The sequence below is a fragment of the Eurypyga helias genome, unplaced genomic scaffold (genome assembly GCF_000690775.1).
Source record: "Eurypyga helias isolate BGI_N326 unplaced genomic scaffold, ASM69077v1 scaffold12480, whole genome shotgun sequence".
Lineage (NCBI taxonomy): Eukaryota > Metazoa > Chordata > Aves > Eurypygiformes > Eurypygidae > Eurypyga > Eurypyga helias.
The window spans coordinates 50,093-68,339 of NW_010227771.1; the positions used below are offsets into that span (position 1 = coordinate 50,093).

Consider the following 18,247-nt stretch of genomic DNA (forward strand, 5'->3'; position numbering starts at 1 on the left):
GGAAGAAAAATGCCCAAATGCCTTTGGACAACTGAGTGAATAATAACCCAGGTCTCCCACACCCAGGCATGCGTTCAAGTCAAGAAGATATCAAGAGACGTAAGGAAAGGAATCTCTCACTAAGGCCATGCTTTGCATGGGAACAGCACCCGCTTTATTATGAGCCTGATCTTGCATTAGCTGTGCATAGAGCGTCTGCTTAATTTGTCCTTATGGAATATACCTAGTTTAAGCATCATACAACTAGTTTTCCTTGGCCTTATGCCCATTTTCCCAGTTTTGTATTAACAGATGTCAATAAGCACAGATTTAGAAAAACACATTAACCAATCACATTACCCATGTACTCCCTTATTTTCCCATTCATATGCAGCATAATCCCCCCTGGATACTAAACAGTCAATTTCATATACAAATGAAAAATCCAGAAAATATCTAGAGATCTTCAGAGGACTTTAAGGAATTTTACAGGAAATGCTATTCTAGCAGTAGAGTGGAATAACTTCTGGGAAGCTTTCTTAGCTTTATTCCCAATAAAATTCTACAGCATTTTTCAGCTGAGAAATTAATGAACATATACCCTCTCCCCAACCAGTCGGGGGGGAGGAGGAGGAGGAAGAAGGGGAATCCAGACTCTCTTCATAGCAGTAATTAAGGCAGGGGACATTCTGCCTGTTCTTAGCTACACATGATCTCCCTACTCCCTCCTGCAGAACACTTTGCACACAGCTCCACAGCACCCTGCAGTTGATATTTTTGGCGCTCTTCTCTTTTCCCCGTGCTCAAGGTGAGTCCACAGAACACACAGGATAACACACTGTACAAACCAGCACTAAATAATAGCTCACATGCTGAACCAAAAGTCTTCCCTCTGAATTCTCTGAATCCATAGGATCATCCCTTAGTTAACAATCTTAGTACAAAGAATTTGTTCCAGCCTTTCCTCCCTCACCTGACATCTTTCTCTTATTTATACATCAGAGACGTGTATGCATGCCTGTACACACAGGCACACCTTTCAAGGCCCTCCCCCAGAGATGGAGCTTTTAAGCACGCTGCGCTGTCACCAGCATGACACACGCTTATCTCAAAAGACTCGCAGTACATCACTTGCATGAACTGTTATCTTTTAACGCCTCTTACCTGACGGCAAGTCACCAGAACAATTAATAATGGTGGTTCCAGGCTTTATCCAGCTCACAGGAACATCATCCGGTTTGGGACTGACAAATACCACCACATCTGCGTGATGAAGCTAGGGACAGCCCAAAACACCCCCCAGAAACAAAAAAAAGCATTTAATGTCAGAAATACATTCTTGAATATGTGTTTTATAATATTCAGGCTTATAAAGCAATAGTCTTTTGAGCGAAATATTTGCAAACAATAACAACAATATCCAAACTGATGGCTTGATTCTTACCCCACATGAATTTTAAGAACAATAGCATTTAAAATGAAGTCAGGTAAACAAACTGAAATGAGGCAAGTGGGGTCAGAAGCAGCACCAGTAATACTCAATGGGGATTACATACTTTCAAAGAAAAGCCCTATCGTTATCCAAAGTCCTGTCCAACAAGATATCTTGGAGAGACTTAAGAAAGAGAAGGGTTGAAAGACAGTAAGTAGGCAATTATAAAGAGTACAGTCAGATTATCTGACAGTAGAAAACCAGGCCAGCTGACAGGAATGCAAGATGACCTGATCTGCAAACATCAGCGTCTTTGAAGAATACCAATTAAAGCATTTTCTTCCTTCTCAGTTCATGTCTGCTAATCAGTGCCTCTGATTTAGCTCAACCTGACAGATGTTGGAGCAAAAATGGTTACTACAAAAATTCTTTGATTAAAGACCTGAGTGTCTTCTCCTTTCCTCCCTCCTCTGAAACAGGACCCTGTACCAATCATCAGAATCACCATGAGATAAGGTAAAGCACCAGAGGCAGATGCATAAAGATCTACTGAAAAAGCAAAATGTGGGCACAGCACTGCCTCAGGACTGAATGTAAAAACTATTGCAGAGATACAGTGATTTCAGGAATATTTTGAAAAATGTAAATTAATACCAAGTGTCACAAACTCGACGAGCCTCTCTATGATTCGATTTGTGACTGACAAGCATTCCAGCTTCTTTTTTGGCCAAAAGTGCTCTGACGCAACCCTGCCCAACACTCTTGCCAAGAAAGAACAGCTACAAATCCTGTCAGGATAGCAGGTTTCTGGCTCATCTGAGCATCCGGGAGGGGAGAAGAGCATAACTGTGGCGGAAAAGGCAGAAAGCTAAAAAAGCTCCATCTTCCCCTCAGAGGATATAAGGATGGTCTAACCCTCCTTAGAGAGCCACACGTGGAAACAAAGCCAAAAGTGTGGGAGAAGATTTACTTGCTTGACAAATGACTAATGCAATGAGCTGATGAGAAGTTTCAGTCAAGAGTCCTGCCATGTTCCTATGATTGCCTGCGAATGTAGTCTCAAAAGTCATTCAGCCTTATCCAAATTGCTTACACTCCTGCCTCCGGTGCGAATATCAACTTACACGCCACTCCTAGAAGGCCACGTAAGTCTTAACGCTTGACCAGTGTCAGGTCAAATCACACCGAGGAATCTCCAAGCAAATTTGGATAAAAAGATGCTACAACAACTTGGTGTACCAAGAATACTACACTGAAGATGCACTTTCCCCTGCAAAAGGACTCAGCCTCTGCCCTAACAGTCAACACTAAGAGAACCGGCGATTCTTCTCAGTTACACAAAATCAGTGTTTTTGCTAATAAAATAACGATTCACATTCTAGCAGCTATAATGCATATACTGAAAGTCAGGTATGTCAGCCCATGCAAAGCCTCCTGGACCAAGACCAAGAGCTTTGCACACCACTTAGCATCGTGAAACTATGAACCAGTTGCAAGCTGTATGCAGCAAGTAATAATTCTGACAAATGTTCAGCCAACACACATATGATACAATTGATCCAATACAGCTATAATGCCAGAAAACAACTGACCTGACCAAATATTCATCTCTATGACTACCAATGATAATGTTCAAAAATGTTCTTAACAGCTGAACACAATCATTTTTGTAGCCAATATTAACACTGGTTCTGATGGCTTATGCTGCACGTACCCATAAATGTCTCAGAAAACCAGCTGAACCTTCATCTCAGTCCCCTGCCCCACCTCCTCTGCCAAAAAAGTTTTATCACATGGCACCGACCTGTTGTTGTGCGGGTTGAAGACACACTGATCTCAAAGCCTTCCCCACCATGATTTCCTTTTCCTTATTTCACAAAAAAAAGCGCGAATGTACAGAAAAAAAAAAGGCACAGATACAATTGTAATTCTTGATGTAAGCAAGTGTTTTATGTGCAACTATTGAAAAAGTTCCTGGAGAGTCAATAAAGTATTTATCACAAACACTTTATAGATTTTTATTTCCCCCGCCCCCTCCTGTGATTATTTTAAAGTAACTATATCCAGAACCTTATCTGACGGGGAGAGTGAGTCCACTGAAAGCAAAACAGTTCTTTACAGAATTTTGGGTATCCTTGGAAGAGATTTATGTGATCTCCATCAGAGCATTTTAGTTTCACTCTCGAGAAGTCGTGACCATGCCTCCTCTCCTTTTTTTTTTGCCCTCCATAACCTACCCTTTTGACAGCCTGTAAATCACTAAAGCAAGCAGCAAGCCTTGGGAGGCATGTGCAGGCTTATCTCCTACATCAGAAACAAATCACAGGCGTTAGAGATGGAAAAGACCCATGAAACCATCACATCCGACCGCCCCAGCAAACGCACCCCACTGTCCCCAGACGGAGGACACATCTGACAGGAACCAGATGCTAGAGGCAGCCATAGCCAGAAGGTCGAGGAGATGCCCATGAGATGAGGGAGAACGAGTGGCTGCAGGGCAACCACTGCCCAGTGCTCTGCGGACAGCAAGGCTGTGTCCCACCAGGCAGGCTAGAGGAAGGAAGGACAAGCATCATGCCAAACCACCCCTAATGTGCTAGGCAACAGGCTGAAGACAAAATAAGCTAATACCCGAGTAGTACCCTGCCTTCTCACCGGTAAATATTTTTTCAGTTGGGAAAAGCTGTGCCAATAAATATTCTGAAACCTTACCTCATAACAAAATATGATTCTCTCCACCAAGATTTAAGTGGAAGCAGATTAAGAAGCACCACCCATTCCCAAGACAGAACACCAAATGTTAAAACAACAATACAGACTTTCCAGCCAAGTATTTAACGATAATGGTACAAAGTAGCTGTATATTCCAGAAAACTGAAAACCCATTTTGCCATGAAGCCTGCATAAAAATTTAATTTCCCCACAGTTAAAACTGAGTGCTACAAAAGCTATTTTAAAATAAATGATCAAAGAAAAAAATATTTGAAATTAATATCTGAAACATAAAAGCCCTCGCATTCCTGGTTAGGCCAGCTAAAATTTAAGAAGTAGGATGAGGAATAGGAACCTGGTTCAAAGTTTTTTCACAACTCTCCTGATGAGAAAAAAACATTTTACACATCAGTTTACAGATCAGTTTCCCCTTCAATCCCAGAAATTCTAATTACTTTCTGATATCTTGAAAATTTTTTATGTCAGTGACTACTTCCAGGTACTTTTTCCACCCAGGAAAGCTCTCCTCACATGGTTTCTTCCAGCTCCATCTCTGCCTCAGGACATTCAAGGTTTGCAAATCATTGGCAACCTAGCAGGACAACTACATATGGTCTGCTCCAATCCTTCCCCACTGGCCGCAGCCCTCAGGGGTGAGCCACAGCAGGCAGCCACCAGCTCTCTGTTACCATCGCCTTGCCCAGACACTGACAGCCCCTTCCCTACCACATCAGTCTGAATGCACTTGCCCTACACAGCGCGCATGAAAATTACATCCACATCTCCACTTGGGCTCCAGCCTACCCCTGTGCTGCATGCTTTAGGAGTTGTTCCTCTAGCTCATAGACTGGAAAAGAAATTTCAAATTGCTAGGAACAGATATGATGCACACAACATCTAGAAGAGGAAATAGTCTACAGCATTGTCATTAGAAACTCTCACACAGCCTCCCTTTCTCTTCTCTCCTTTTATGGGCTCTGTATACCTGGTCTCACATTCTTTCATGCTTACAGTAGGACATGTATTTTTCTGACAGTACCAATACTTTGGTCTTATCAAGACACCACCAACAGGACAGCAAATGACTAAGAGATGTATAACAGTCTGAAGTAGAAGTGCTAGCTCTAAGGAAAAAGCAGACTGTGGCCGAAAGAGGTTCTCCTCCAACCTGAAAGGAACCTCCCATTCATGCACTCCAGCTGAACCACTCTCCTACTTCTCAACAAGGCTTTTACAAACAGGGGTTCCATTCCTAATTATACCTAGATAGACCAATTTTCAGTTCTTTTACAACAAAACCGTAGGACAGCAGCTCTCATAACAGGTATAATGTAGTGCACTACATTAGTAATGTAGAGGCTATGTGTAAGGCGATGTGCTGCAATCATAACTGACTGAATTTAGATGACTGAAACAATATTCAATTTCCTCACAGGTACTAAGTAGTATCCATGTTTTAGCAAGAAAACAGTCTGTATTTTTCAACTCGAATCTATCCCATAACCTCCTTTCAAACTATAAAGTCTTGTCCTAACATAATAAAGGAATATGCACGTCAGCTCCCATTCTTCACCTGTAATGCTGAATTGACTTTTGGGTAGTCCTGTTTTTAAATGATGAGTGCGATGTTCCTGAAAACATGCCACTAGGTCACTTCTTCAAGCACTCTGCAGTGATTGTGCTCTGAAGAGTTATCTACACCAAGCTTAAGAGAATGATAACACCTTACTTATTTCCACCAAAATGCTCTAGTCTCTCTCTTACTTCATAATTCATTTTATATCCAACATATCAATGCAAAAAGAGCAGCGTTTTTTCATGGCAACTATTCACAGCTGTGCCAGAACCTTCTGAAATATACTGCTTTCTTTCATTTGTGATTTTATTTGAAAGCCCAGGAAAAATAATAAGTCAAGCGAACTCAAAATGGAACAAAAAGAAACATTAATAATCTGTTCACCTTAACAAAATATGAAGTGGGGAGAGAAAAGAACATGCAAAGTGTGTCCCTTATTCATGCAGGCCAAAGCAAGGAAATTAAAATAAACCATTAATCATCTTACTCATTTTTGTTGCCATAGGACAGAGAAGTCTTGCTTTAAAGGAGCACACTAAATCAGACGGTTTATAGTATTATGCTGTCAGAAGAGCTACCTCTACATTGTTAGAATTTCCCTAAGGTGGACTAAAATACACCTTCCTCTTGATCATTTTCAAAATATTTTTGCAAAAGTGCATGAGTAAAAGAAGCAATAACAAGTCCATAGCAATACAAAACCTGATCCAAAAAAGCTACCACCTTAGTGTTGTGTGTCTCATTTAAATAGGCAGAATTTCTAAAGAAAACAGTCCTTGTTACGCTATCCTTTAAAAAGAAGAACAAATCAGCAGAGCTAGTCAAAGGTAACATGGCACTCACTTAAGAAAGGTATTACACCATTACATTCAGGGTTAGTGCTTCAGTTCAAATGGGCCTGGCCAATAGATTAGGACAAATAAGGTACACTTACCCTTCAGCTCAATTTCTCCTTTCCTGATACATACTGAAAAACAAATGCATCCCAAGGAAAATCGCATACTAATTTCAACCTCTCACTTTGTAAGCGAAGTTATTATGCTACCACAGGTTAGACTTCCAAACCACAGCACACAGACTGTTACTGCAGAGGTATCACACTCAGAGGAAGGAGAAAAAGCATACAGCTGTGTCTAAAGTCAGTGTATTGTGCAGTAAAAACATGAATGAATTCTTCCAAGCCTTGGAAAAACTTCGACACTGGCTAACGCATTTTCTTACTTTGAAAGTCAAATTAAAAAACTCAAGAGAAGAAATCTCATGAGCCTTTAAACTGTTTTTAGTTAATCAGTGTTTCGAATGAGCAAGAGAAAATAAACGCATATCATCAGCGATAATCATGTCATCTAACAACGTCGTACTTCAAATACAGGTTGCCACAAGACAGCAGTGCCTCATTGTCCAGCAGGCAGTCTGTGCTCCACTTCTGACTCTTCAGCCTCTGGGAATACGAAACAGGACACTTTGCCCGGCACGCATTAAATTAGGAGCCTGAGTTAAGTACAACAGAGTTACATCCAGCCAGGTTCAGCACTGCTCTGAGAGTTACTCGTGACATGCTGCTCGAGGCTTACAGATGAGGAAGGTGGGTTTCCTCCCAGCCCTGCTGACTAGCCCTCCAGGCAAAGCAGGAAGTCTTTTACTGCCAAAAGTGAAAATGAACTTGATGTGCAAAGCCTCAAGCTGCTTCTTGCTCAGGTCTCCTATTCTGTTTCCCATCAGTGACCTGCTGCGAGAGGTAAGCTATAGGGAATGCCAAAAAGCAAAACATCATTATGGGAAAGCATCTGGATGGAAGGAAACGGATCTCTCTCCAGCATATTGACAGCACTGCGCAGTCAGCTCTGGCCTGGTCCAAGCCTTTTGCTGTGAAACGCCTTTGGCCACCCCATGACCCACCCCATCCAGCCCAAAGCAGTCCTCTAGCACAATCCCAAGCAATGAGAAAGAATTAAAGAATGAGACATGGCTAGTATTAAGTTCACAGTGCTCCCATCTCTGAGAGGCATATGTTTCCTAAGTGCTGTCAGTCACTTACAGCACAGAGCTGAGACGAGCCTGACCAAACCATCCGCAGCTGTGACAACACAGGTTTGCCAGAGAACTTTTTAACTGTCACAGCTGCTTAAACTTACTTCCTCCTCCTGTCCTCGCCTGCAAGGCCCAGCGGTTCGACACCATCATTTTGCACCGGCTGCCACCTCGTGGCATCTGCCATCAACCGCAGCACTGCGGCCCCCGCCCCCCCCCTTCCCCTCACGCCTACAGCAGCTCCCCAACAGCCCACGGAGAGCTCCCAAACAGCCCCCAGAGAGCTCCTGCACCTCCTCTACAGCCAATATCCGAACCCTTCTGCACGTGCCCCAAGGGCAGCCCATTCCCAGTCGCGTTGTTCTGTGAAACTTGGGCCTAGGGAACAAACTGGGAAGTTTGACAAGAAGCATACCAAATTCCAGGTTGTTGCTAAAAGCTCTGTGAAAAGCAACCCGGAAGACCATGTACACTAAATCCTTCTGCTTAAGGCTCCCGAATTTCTCCAACTCCTTTTTTACAGTTCTCTCCCAAGGTAAAGACAGTGACGCTCCTTGTCCCAGAAGAGACCGCATTTGCAAACATTTAAGCCACAAATTGAATGAAAGTATTTTCGTACTGATGACTACATCGCAGGACGAGAAGAAAGCAGCCATGCTGGTAGCCATGTTGGCTACCAGCAGGCTCCAGCATCACCCGTGACTGCAACGCCGAGTCTCCCTCTCAGGAGCGGCAGCCAAGGGGAGCCGTGCCAGGCAGGCAGCCAAGAGGACACCCGGGTGGTGGGGATGATGCCGGGCGCTGGGAGGGCAGAAAAGCACTCACCTCGTTCCGCAGCTGCGGGGCTCTCCACCGGCAGCTCAGGGTGGTCGCTCCCTCCCTCTGCAGCACGCACTGCAAGGCAGCGCCCACCGCCCCGCTGGCTCCCACCAGCAGCACCGTTCTTCCATCTGCGCGACACAAGACACGCCGCTCAGTGCTCTGCCTACAAGGCCGCCGGCACCAGGCCACCATTGTGCGCTCCCCACCCTCTGCCAGGCCACCCGTGGCCAAAGGCCTCCAGCAGAGCCAGCAAGATGGCTCACCGCACCACAGAGCCCTGTGCCCCCACCACAGCGGCAGAGGCACTGCGGGTAACTCTTTTCAGAGCCCATGCTGTAACACAAACCACAGGCTTTCAGCCATTCCGTCTCTAACACAAGTTAAGCAAACACTGCTCTTTCGGTTTTCTGGCATTTTATTTGCACAAATCCTTTTGTTTGTCTTTGTTAAAGCACATTTGACCCTCTGTTTACAGGTTGGTTACGGTAGGCCTTGTCTCAACAATTCTGAATCGCTGGAAGACAGACCGCTTCTGAAACGCTGCCTTAAACTAACAGCGGCTTCACACACCATAAAGCCGCTTGTTTAAACCTGCCTTTTCAACGTTACCCTTTACACAATACAACCCGAACCAAAAGATTCACTCGGCAGTTATTTACAGGCAGCCCTGGATTCCTCCATCTGTTCACGTTAATCAAAACTGCCAAGTGAAATCCCTAAGCGATGTCTGTATTTTTCGTTTTGAAGACTCAGATGTCTCGTGTGGCTTCAGTGAGATTAGATCTGCTGCTGGCAGGTATTCCCTGCCTAATCTCAAAAATCTGTAGGACTGAGACCCATTTCTGCAAATATTACATTCAGATCTCACTGACATTCCTCCTAACAGGAGACAAATATATGTCGGGTGGGAAAATAATGCAAACCACAAAACACAACCAGGTGAGATTATATTTTCGTCTCAGTCAGGACTGAAACTGAGAAACTTAGGCTAAAATTAATGTAATAATTATAATAGAAGGTCTCACCTAAATCTCCAAGAAGCTCCATCACAGCACAGGCTGTAGGAGGAACTAGAGAGTCATCAGCATCACCACGTACCAAGCGTCCAAGGTTCACATCGCATAATCTGCAGTGGAAAAATATGGCAATTTATAAAAAAAAAACCCAAACAAACAGAGAGTTTGTGTAACATAAATCCTCAGTAAAGCTCATAACGTGGCTAACAGCTACTCCCAAGAGCAAACACATCTCATAAAAGCAAATCCTTCGATAGTCCCATACTGGGGCCAATTTGGATCATCCCACATCCCAGTTAGCCAAACACTGAGTCTCAAGACAGATCAGGAAAGGGACCTAAGAGTTCAAACAAATAACACGAGCCCACGACACACAGGCAGCTCTAAACTGGTCGTGGTGGGATACCCACAGCACATTGGGCCAGAAGACCTCAGTGGCTGCAGTGGAACCAGACCAGCGCTGCCAGAGCCAAGCCGAGATGGAGGCAGTGCATCCTCCTGGACTCGTGTTGGCGGGAACTCGGTGTTTCCGCGCTCCACTGTGCTCTCTCTCGTCAACCAGGATGCTCTCAATTTTCCATTCTCTGTCAGTCTTCAGTACTCCAGATAATGGAAAGGTAACTAATTTGCAAGATTTTCAGGCTTTTTTTCCTGACATAGAAAACAGTTTGCAGGTGAGAGCAAGAGCAGCAAAATGATAACCCAGACACCTAAATTATGCCAGCGGTCTCAGTGCAACAGTACAACTCCAGGCTAATTGGAAAGTTGTGTTAACAGGTCCAAACTATGACAGCCTACTCTCCCACTGTGAGAGAGTGCTGTAAGGAAGTTAAAGCCTTCTCTGCAATTTTTTTCATCAATATTTCTTGTGAAAACTCTGAGGTTTGTGTTCAGTACTTTGTGACTACCATATGTATTACTGAAGTACTGAAATACCTCAAGTATCATCAGTAAATCAGAACTTCGTTTTTGATTTCTTTGAAAAGACCATGTGCTGAATATACAGAATGTAAAGACAATGATCAAAATTACTTCAGCAAAAGCCTTCTCATTGATTCAGCTGCATCTCTTATCACTGCTCAATAGCACAGCTAGACACATCAACAGAGGAATCCATTAATGAGATGCACAGGGGAAAATTGATTTTTACAGAGCCATCAGCCTTGTGTCTGCTGATATTATTTCTCAGTGCTTCACTTACCCATCCACATCCTTCTCTGGTTTCACAGCGTTTAATACCTTACTGCTATATAAGCTTTCTGGGAGGTCAAGGGCAAGGCCCTGCACATTAGGATCCTCATTAAGCCGCGAGATTTCACTGACAATCTAGGAAGTTAATGAAAACGCGTTAAAGATCGGAACAACAGACAAAAAAAGAATCCAATTAGAAAGGGATACAAACTATATTTTTAAACTACCTTATGGCCACCTTTGCTTCCCTCACATATTACTGCAACTTCTAAATCACAAAGAAATAACTCACTTTCCTTGTTTTATATTTCCATGGATTACCAAATTAAGCCACCCTGACTCTATTCTAAACATTCTGCAAAGCCAATACGTATTACATGACGCACGTTGCCAAAAGTATTTTGGCTTTCACCGTTCCAGTCTCATCAAAAGCTCAACACTGTAGCGGCTTCAGAAGATGCTTTTATAAATAAGAAGCCTTTGTTAAAACATAGTTCAAAATAGGACCAGACCACATCCCAACACAGAACACGGACAAAAAGTTGTAACACTAAAAAACCCAATTACAAAGGAAAATTCATTTTATTAAACCAATATATATTGTTGCCAATTTTCTTTCTCAAAACACCCTGATCCTACGAGCTTACTGCCAACTTGTGAAGAATTGTTATTTTCAAAAGACACTGCACAAAAGTTTATGAATTTCAAGTACTGAACATGAGTTCGCATGTTTTATATAACTGGCCATTTGACATCTGAAACTGTACTACCTATGGGTAGCAACCAAGGATTTATTGCTTCATCTTTAAAGTGCAACACTGGTATACTGTTCTGCTGTGACCAGGAAGAATACAGTGGAATAAAACACACTGAAGTTCTCTCGTGTGAGAAATGTCACGTGAGTACGCCTTTCCATCATATAAATAAAATCAGTGTGCAATCACCACAAAGCTGTATAATTTAAATGGATTAAGATCCAATGGAAAATGAATATAAGGTTTTTTTTTTTTCCCTTAACTAACACCATGCCTTCCTAAAATGCTTTACTTAAACTATTCAATATAATTGTGAGTTCTACTGCTGAAAAACTTGACAGGCAATCAACATTAAGCTAGGGGAATTAGGCAGGGGTCAGACCATCTGCAACTCTGAAGCAAGAGAACGTGCTACGTTCCTGTTCACAAAGACTATACAAGCACGTCACTGGTATAGAAATGCCCCTTCAGTTTGTTGACTTCTGAGACACAAACAGGCATATATATATATATATACACATATATATATACACACACACACATATATATGCATGTATATATATGTGTGTGTGTGTCGCCCCAGAACCCTGCGCCATTTGACAGCAATATTCTACTAATAGAAAGTAAGGATGAGTATATAGCCCAGAATATGGATGTGAAAACATCCACATTCTGCTTCAAGAAATCCTGAGATGCTACAGAATGTTGGGGGCCTACACAGCAATTAATGGAACTAATGAACTTCGAACTACAGTCCTGCTTCCTGGGAAAATAATTAATTTTTCCCTTTGGACTGCATTTTACTGGAATTCAGCTTTCCTTCATCACAGCATTTAAGACTTACAACTCGTGCAGGGTAAAGCAATGTTGCATTAATGTGCTGTTGATGCACACAGGCAGTTACGACAGAACAAGAAGCGCACGGTATTAAAATCCCTCCCACCTTCCCAAACCAGGGAACAGAAGCTAGAATGTGGGTTTTAACAGAGGAAAAAACCCCACTTGGTCACAGTGAGTAAGCAGGAGAGTAAGCAACGCGTTACGAAATTTTCTGAAAGTTACTTTCTTCAGCTAATGAAAATACCCTGCTGTTCTCGTTCCGTACCCAGCTCAGCCACTCCTTAAGATACTACTTCGACGTAACAGCTACCACTGCTGCATACTCACCACGGTTTTTACCTTTTTCTTACTGTGTCACTCAGCAGAGAAGGCGCACTTACCAACAGCACAGTGTATTTGATCTTCACTTCAAAAGCCTACCCTTCTGAAGTGGGTAGCTGAGTAGTCATCAACCACAAAACTGGACTCTTAAAACTCTTTACAGTAAGTTCCTCTCAATGCAACTGGAAGCTGTTCTGAGGATTACACTGCACGCCAGTACCATTTTAAAAACAAAGTGTACCAATACAAACCCCACAAGCCTGCAGGGTTATCAAGCTTGCCAAGCACAAGGAGGCCAGATGGGAACAGAGGCGTCTTTGACTCCACATTCCTTTGCTGTCTTTACTTTCAGATGCCTCACAACCATGTATATTAATATGGTTTGCTATATTTAAAACATTCTTGTTACTAGTGCTGTGCCTGCATCCTAATGCCTTTAACAAGGTAAAAATTCAGCCCTCTAGTGATTTATGGTGGATGATTTTTGAATACTTACTTCTAAGCATTTCAAGATCAATAAACAGGCAAATAAATTCAAACCCCTCCCCTTCTGAATCAATTAATCTTTCATTTCCCTGAGTGCCTTCTGCAAGAATCACATACAGTCACAAGAGGAACGGTGGGAGACAGGATACCCATGTTGGGATGAGGGGACGCTGCAGTTAAATACCAGACATGAAAATAAAACACTACTCTGCTGATTCTGCCTCAGCTTGCCAGGGGACAGCAGACTGTTTTTGATTCCTGTTTTTCCCACGCTTGCCAACAGAGGGATAACACTTGCTCCTTGAACTAAAGCACTCCCAACCAGAATTTGAGTTAATAGAGATCATTTCAAAGTGACAATGAATGTCAGCAATAAAAAGAAGTTTATAATGACAGGGAAAAAGGAAGAGTCCTTCAGGTACTGCAGTTACCTCATCCTTGCTGCTGCCTTCCGGGAGACAGATGTGAATAACACGCAGACCAATCTGCCAAAAGAAAATACTTAAAATTACCAAAGGCAAGTAGCTCATGATTAATAACAAGTGTATCGGCTAAAGCTTACCTCTTTGGCAAAGTTCTTGTTTATTTCTTGAATCGAATGATCATTATGTGCCTTGGGGAACAAAGCAGAAACTAAGTTTTAAAACAATAAATTTACATTTAAAAACGTGAGTGCACTACTGCAGATGTCTATGTAAGAAAGGCACTGAGGATGTTGGTGTCTACCAGCATTCAAACAAATAAAAAGCCTAGCACTTCTAAGAAAGAAGCAGAAGGCCATCCACTAAATTAATTTTGGCTTGATGAGTTTAAGTGTGTGTTGATATTGGCCTGGTTTTTATAGGCAAGAGTGGCCATGTCCTGAATTTTACCATTAAAGAAGGTGCCGGCCTGTACCTGAAGATACCGTCCTCCATCCAGCCACATAACAAGGATGAAACAGGCAACAGCAATACCAGCATTTCCTACAGTGTCCCCATATCACCTAACAACACTGCTTTGCCTTACCATCAAAAAATGAGGCAAATCATTACCATCATGTGTTACAGCAAGTTCTGTCAATACAGGAGCAAGAGAAGTTTCCAGTTCCTCCCAAGTGCCAGCAGGTTAACTGCACTAGGGCAGAAGCATCCCCCAGGCAGAGACCTGGGACCATCTCACCCAGGAATCGTCCTCCCCGAGGTCTCTACACCTATATGCACTGTGCACATTACCGTATTTAATCAAAATAATTACCACTGAATTTTACTCTTCAAGCTACTCTTGAATCTTAGGAGGGTCTTCAAATATTTTCATATATTGTAACAATAAAACTGAGAAGTTTTATTACCAACTACTCTGGTCCCATCAACAAGTGCACTGGAATCAGAAAGCTGGAGGGGGGGGGTGCCTTTAAGGTCCCTTCCAACCCAAATGGTTCTATGTTTCATATGTTATAAGTCAATATCCAGAACTAGAAAGCTCCTACCCACAGATCAGTGAGGCCTCAAAAACATTAGTGGCTTCATAACAAAATGAATAAAACACTTCTCACATCTATATGATTATATATAAAATCCGTCTTCCAACCCAGACATCAGGACCACAATAAATAATTTTAAAAGGGCTTCTTACAATTTCATGAACGCATTCTGTGTAGCTTTTTCCACAAGACTCAGTGCCAGTGACTTCCCGTCAGAGGCGAGCTGCTCACTTCATGGGCAGCTGCCAGCGCTGCCTTCGACTGGCACTAGCATCACCCAAAATTATTTTGGTTCAAGCCCGTAACAATTTACCAACCTGTTAATCCCAGATGGTTCAAGACTGCTGACAGTGGAAAAAAAGAGCATTTAAAAGGATAGTGTCTGTAGAGAGAAGCAGCTACCAAAAGGGGATGAAGGTTTGCCCTCCCCCAGCCCAGCAGTGCCTGCATCCCTGGCACAGCACCCCCAGCCTCCCACACCCCAAATCTGACAGGTGAGGGCAAGGGACAGCACAGAGGCTGCTGCACTGAGAACACACGTGGAGCTCACACTGTGGTGAAGGAAGAAGAGACGGGATTAAAGACAGCTCAGCAGCTGCTCCCCTACACCAGTGAACGTGGAATCGCATCCCCACACTGATGTGCAGCCACCAGGACCGCTCAGGAGGTTTACCTGGGATTCATGCACCAGCAGTACCATGCCATCTCCTGCAATGCCGTGGCACCAGCTGGTGAAGGCTCACCTCGTGTGGGCACAAGAATGTCCCTGTCCTGAATCAGTTCCTGCCACCGCCCGCCAAGTGGCACAGGCGAGGCCAGACCTCGGGACGTTGCCTGGCAGAACACAGGGACAGGGCAGGGGTGCTGGCGGGGCTTCCCCGAGCTTTGCAGGGTGACAGCTCCACTGCTAAGCAGGATCCCGCTGCTGTATGTTAGCTTTCAGCTTCAACAAAATTAAGAAGCCACCTCCAATCGTTTTTTGCTGTTGCGCAGCTCCAACTGAGGTTCAACATGGATAATAAGCAATGCAGGTATCGATACTGGCCATCAGTTCAGGTTCAGATGGCTAGAGAGGGAAAAAGCACATCTAAAACCACTCCAGAGCGGGCTCAGCCTGCAACTCCTCCTTCCCAGTGCTGCTGCAGAGGTGGTGCCACGTTACACTGACTGCTGTTCCCATGAGCAACTGGCAAAGGAGATCCTTCTGTCGCTGTCCTTCTGCTCCGCTGGATGCAACACAGCACACGGAGAGCAGCATGAATCCTAAGGCTCTGCCCACCTTACCCAGCACAGCAGGGCACCACACGAGTGTTTTTAGACTAAAATAAGTCTTTGTACCAACAAATATTTATTTAACATAAATTCTGCTTCAGTCCTTACAACCAGACTAGACCTGGGGTGACTGACAGCTGGAGAACACAACCTGGGTGAACTTCATCCGGAGGGATCTAGGCCACATGTTCCTAGAGCCACCTCACGATGCAAACAAAGTGGGGTAAACGCGGTCAAGAAAGACATTCATTTAAAGCACAACCATGATCAAAACCAAAACACTGACGTAGATGGATCCCAACTGATATTAAACATGAGCAGGAACCTCCCCCTCCTCCCAATATCCCTTCTCTCATGCAGCCATGCAGAATGCCAGACTTGGGACGGATGCGGCTGAAAGGAAGACCACTCCAGCCCTGGGTGGATCACTGCTCCAGTCCAGCTCATGCTGCAGCTGGATGGGGCCAACACAGGAGTGAGAAACAATGGGTCTCTGAGAAAACGAGTCCCTGCTTTTCTAGCAGGCCTTAAACTTACAGCCTGAGAGGGCTAGCTGACAGCTAACCATGATTACCTCGGGAGGGTAAGAGATGAGAGAGCTTGTTCAGTCAGCCTTGCTAGACTTACTGAAGTACACTTGTCGCTGCACTTCTTAGAGTCGCTATTAGTACTTAAAACTATTTGTAGTTAGGTTTTAAAATTAAAACCTGCTGGATCAGAGATTCAGTGCGTGCCCACTCCAAACCAACACCACCGTCCTAGGGAACCAGACAAAACCACGTTTGCCTGCATGGCTATGGGTCCCACTCTGAGGGACAAACCATCCATAGTTTCTTGGCCTTGAAACCTGAAGAAATCTAAAGAGGAAAAACTCTCAGCTTTGCAGGGATAGCAGTCCTCACCTATTGCCTATTTTACACCAAGTGTGCATTTCACACACAGGCTCTTTTGAGCTGATGGGGACTTTTCAGTGTGGTTTTTCTCTCTTCAGGACAGCAGCAGTAACGCAATCATAAGCTACAGCTGCCCAAAGACAGCGAGGCTGGCAGGAAGCAGCAGGGTCTTTCCTTAACTCCAGCAATGTTATTTCAGGGGTGGGAGGTGAAGGGACGCCCATGTTTTCAGGCACATCAACGCTTTTTTCAAGACTGCCACAAAAACTGGAAGCTAAATAAGGGTTGAGAACAACTGTTTTGACTTTAACTCAATTATGTCAATCAGCAAGACAACCTGTGAGAAAAAGCAATCTGTATTTACAGCGGGGAAGACTATGCTAGCAAGAAGAGGAAGAGATAAAATCATTCCCTTCCTCTGCAAACCCTTCCCACAGCCTGAAGTTCGCTGTGGCTGTCTCAGGCCCAGAGAAGGGCAGTCTACAACCTGGTGGAATTACCTCCTCCCATCGCCCTGCTTGAATAAAAGGGTTTTTTTCTGTACAGTGCACTTCTGAAGCTTCAGACGAGCAACAGTACCGTCGGGGATCTCTCACAGCCGCGGCAGAGCGCACACAGACACGCTTTACCTGAATGATGGCAAGCGTCGGCTCCAGCCGCGGGTTTTCCCTCTTAAGAGAAGCCAGGGATTTCTTTGCATTCTCAGTGATTTTGCTGCAACACAGTAACAACAAGCAAATCTTTAGCGAAATAAACCTTCAGTCAGCAGAAACCGACGTCAGTCCGCAATATGGAATAAACGCTCAGGCACACGTGCTTTTAATCACCAAAATGTATGTATGTATGTAAAAAAAAAAGATGTATGATGGATGTAAAGCGCCAAGGCTGGTGTTCAGCACCAGCAGGCAGGCACAGAAAACCTTTGGTTTACATCGACCAGGCATCCCTGCTTGGACATGCCCAAGACTTTACAGCTAGCCTGTGCTATTTCATAGGAAGGTTTGTCCAGCCGCACCACAGGAAGCGCAGCAGGGATACAGCACCCCAAGCCCTTGGCTCAGGTGGGTCCTTTGTTTCCACATCCCAGGTAGTGACAGAAGCGGACGCCTTTACACCTGGGGCTGTAACACCTTAACGCAGGCCCCACCAGCCCCCACAGCCGCAAACCAGCCCTTTCCATGGATGCTATTCAAAACTGAGGGCAGCAGGCAGACAGAGGACCTCTGTTTGCCATCCTGCTTCTTGGAAAAAACCGGTGGCAGCCAGGCACTGGGAATGCTGTCTGGAAGAATTTTCTGGGTGAGCGGCTGTCGGCTGTTACCTCCTGCACGCGCAGATGATGCTTACTGAGCAAGGGCAGGAGGAGACCCCCCTGAAAGTTGTTTTCCCTCGCAACAGACGAGACTAAGGAGGGAAAAACACATCCCAGAGCGGTTTTTCGCTCCCTCGTGCCCCCCCC

At 44.2% G+C, this 18,247-nt stretch overlaps 1 protein-coding gene across 1 annotated transcript in view; it reads right to left on the reverse strand.

The window, feature by feature from the left end:
- MTHFD1L (methylenetetrahydrofolate dehydrogenase (NADP+ dependent) 1-like) overlaps positions 1-17,502 on the reverse strand; it is a gene marked incomplete at both ends in the record, with an annotated part of 65,755 nt that extends 48,253 nt beyond the window's left edge. Inside the window, 7 exons of the mRNA XM_010157491.1 lie at positions 1,144-1,255; positions 8,556-8,680; positions 9,578-9,678; positions 10,770-10,894; positions 13,593-13,646; positions 13,724-13,774; positions 17,418-17,502. Of these exons, the coding sequence (XP_010155793.1) occupies positions 1,144-1,255; positions 8,556-8,680; positions 9,578-9,678; positions 10,770-10,894; positions 13,593-13,646; positions 13,724-13,774; positions 17,418-17,502 (653 nt within the window). The remainder of the gene's footprint in view (positions 1-1,143; positions 1,256-8,555; positions 8,681-9,577; positions 9,679-10,769; positions 10,895-13,592; positions 13,647-13,723; positions 13,775-17,417) is intronic.
- Between the last annotated feature and the right edge of the window lie 745 nt (positions 17,503-18,247).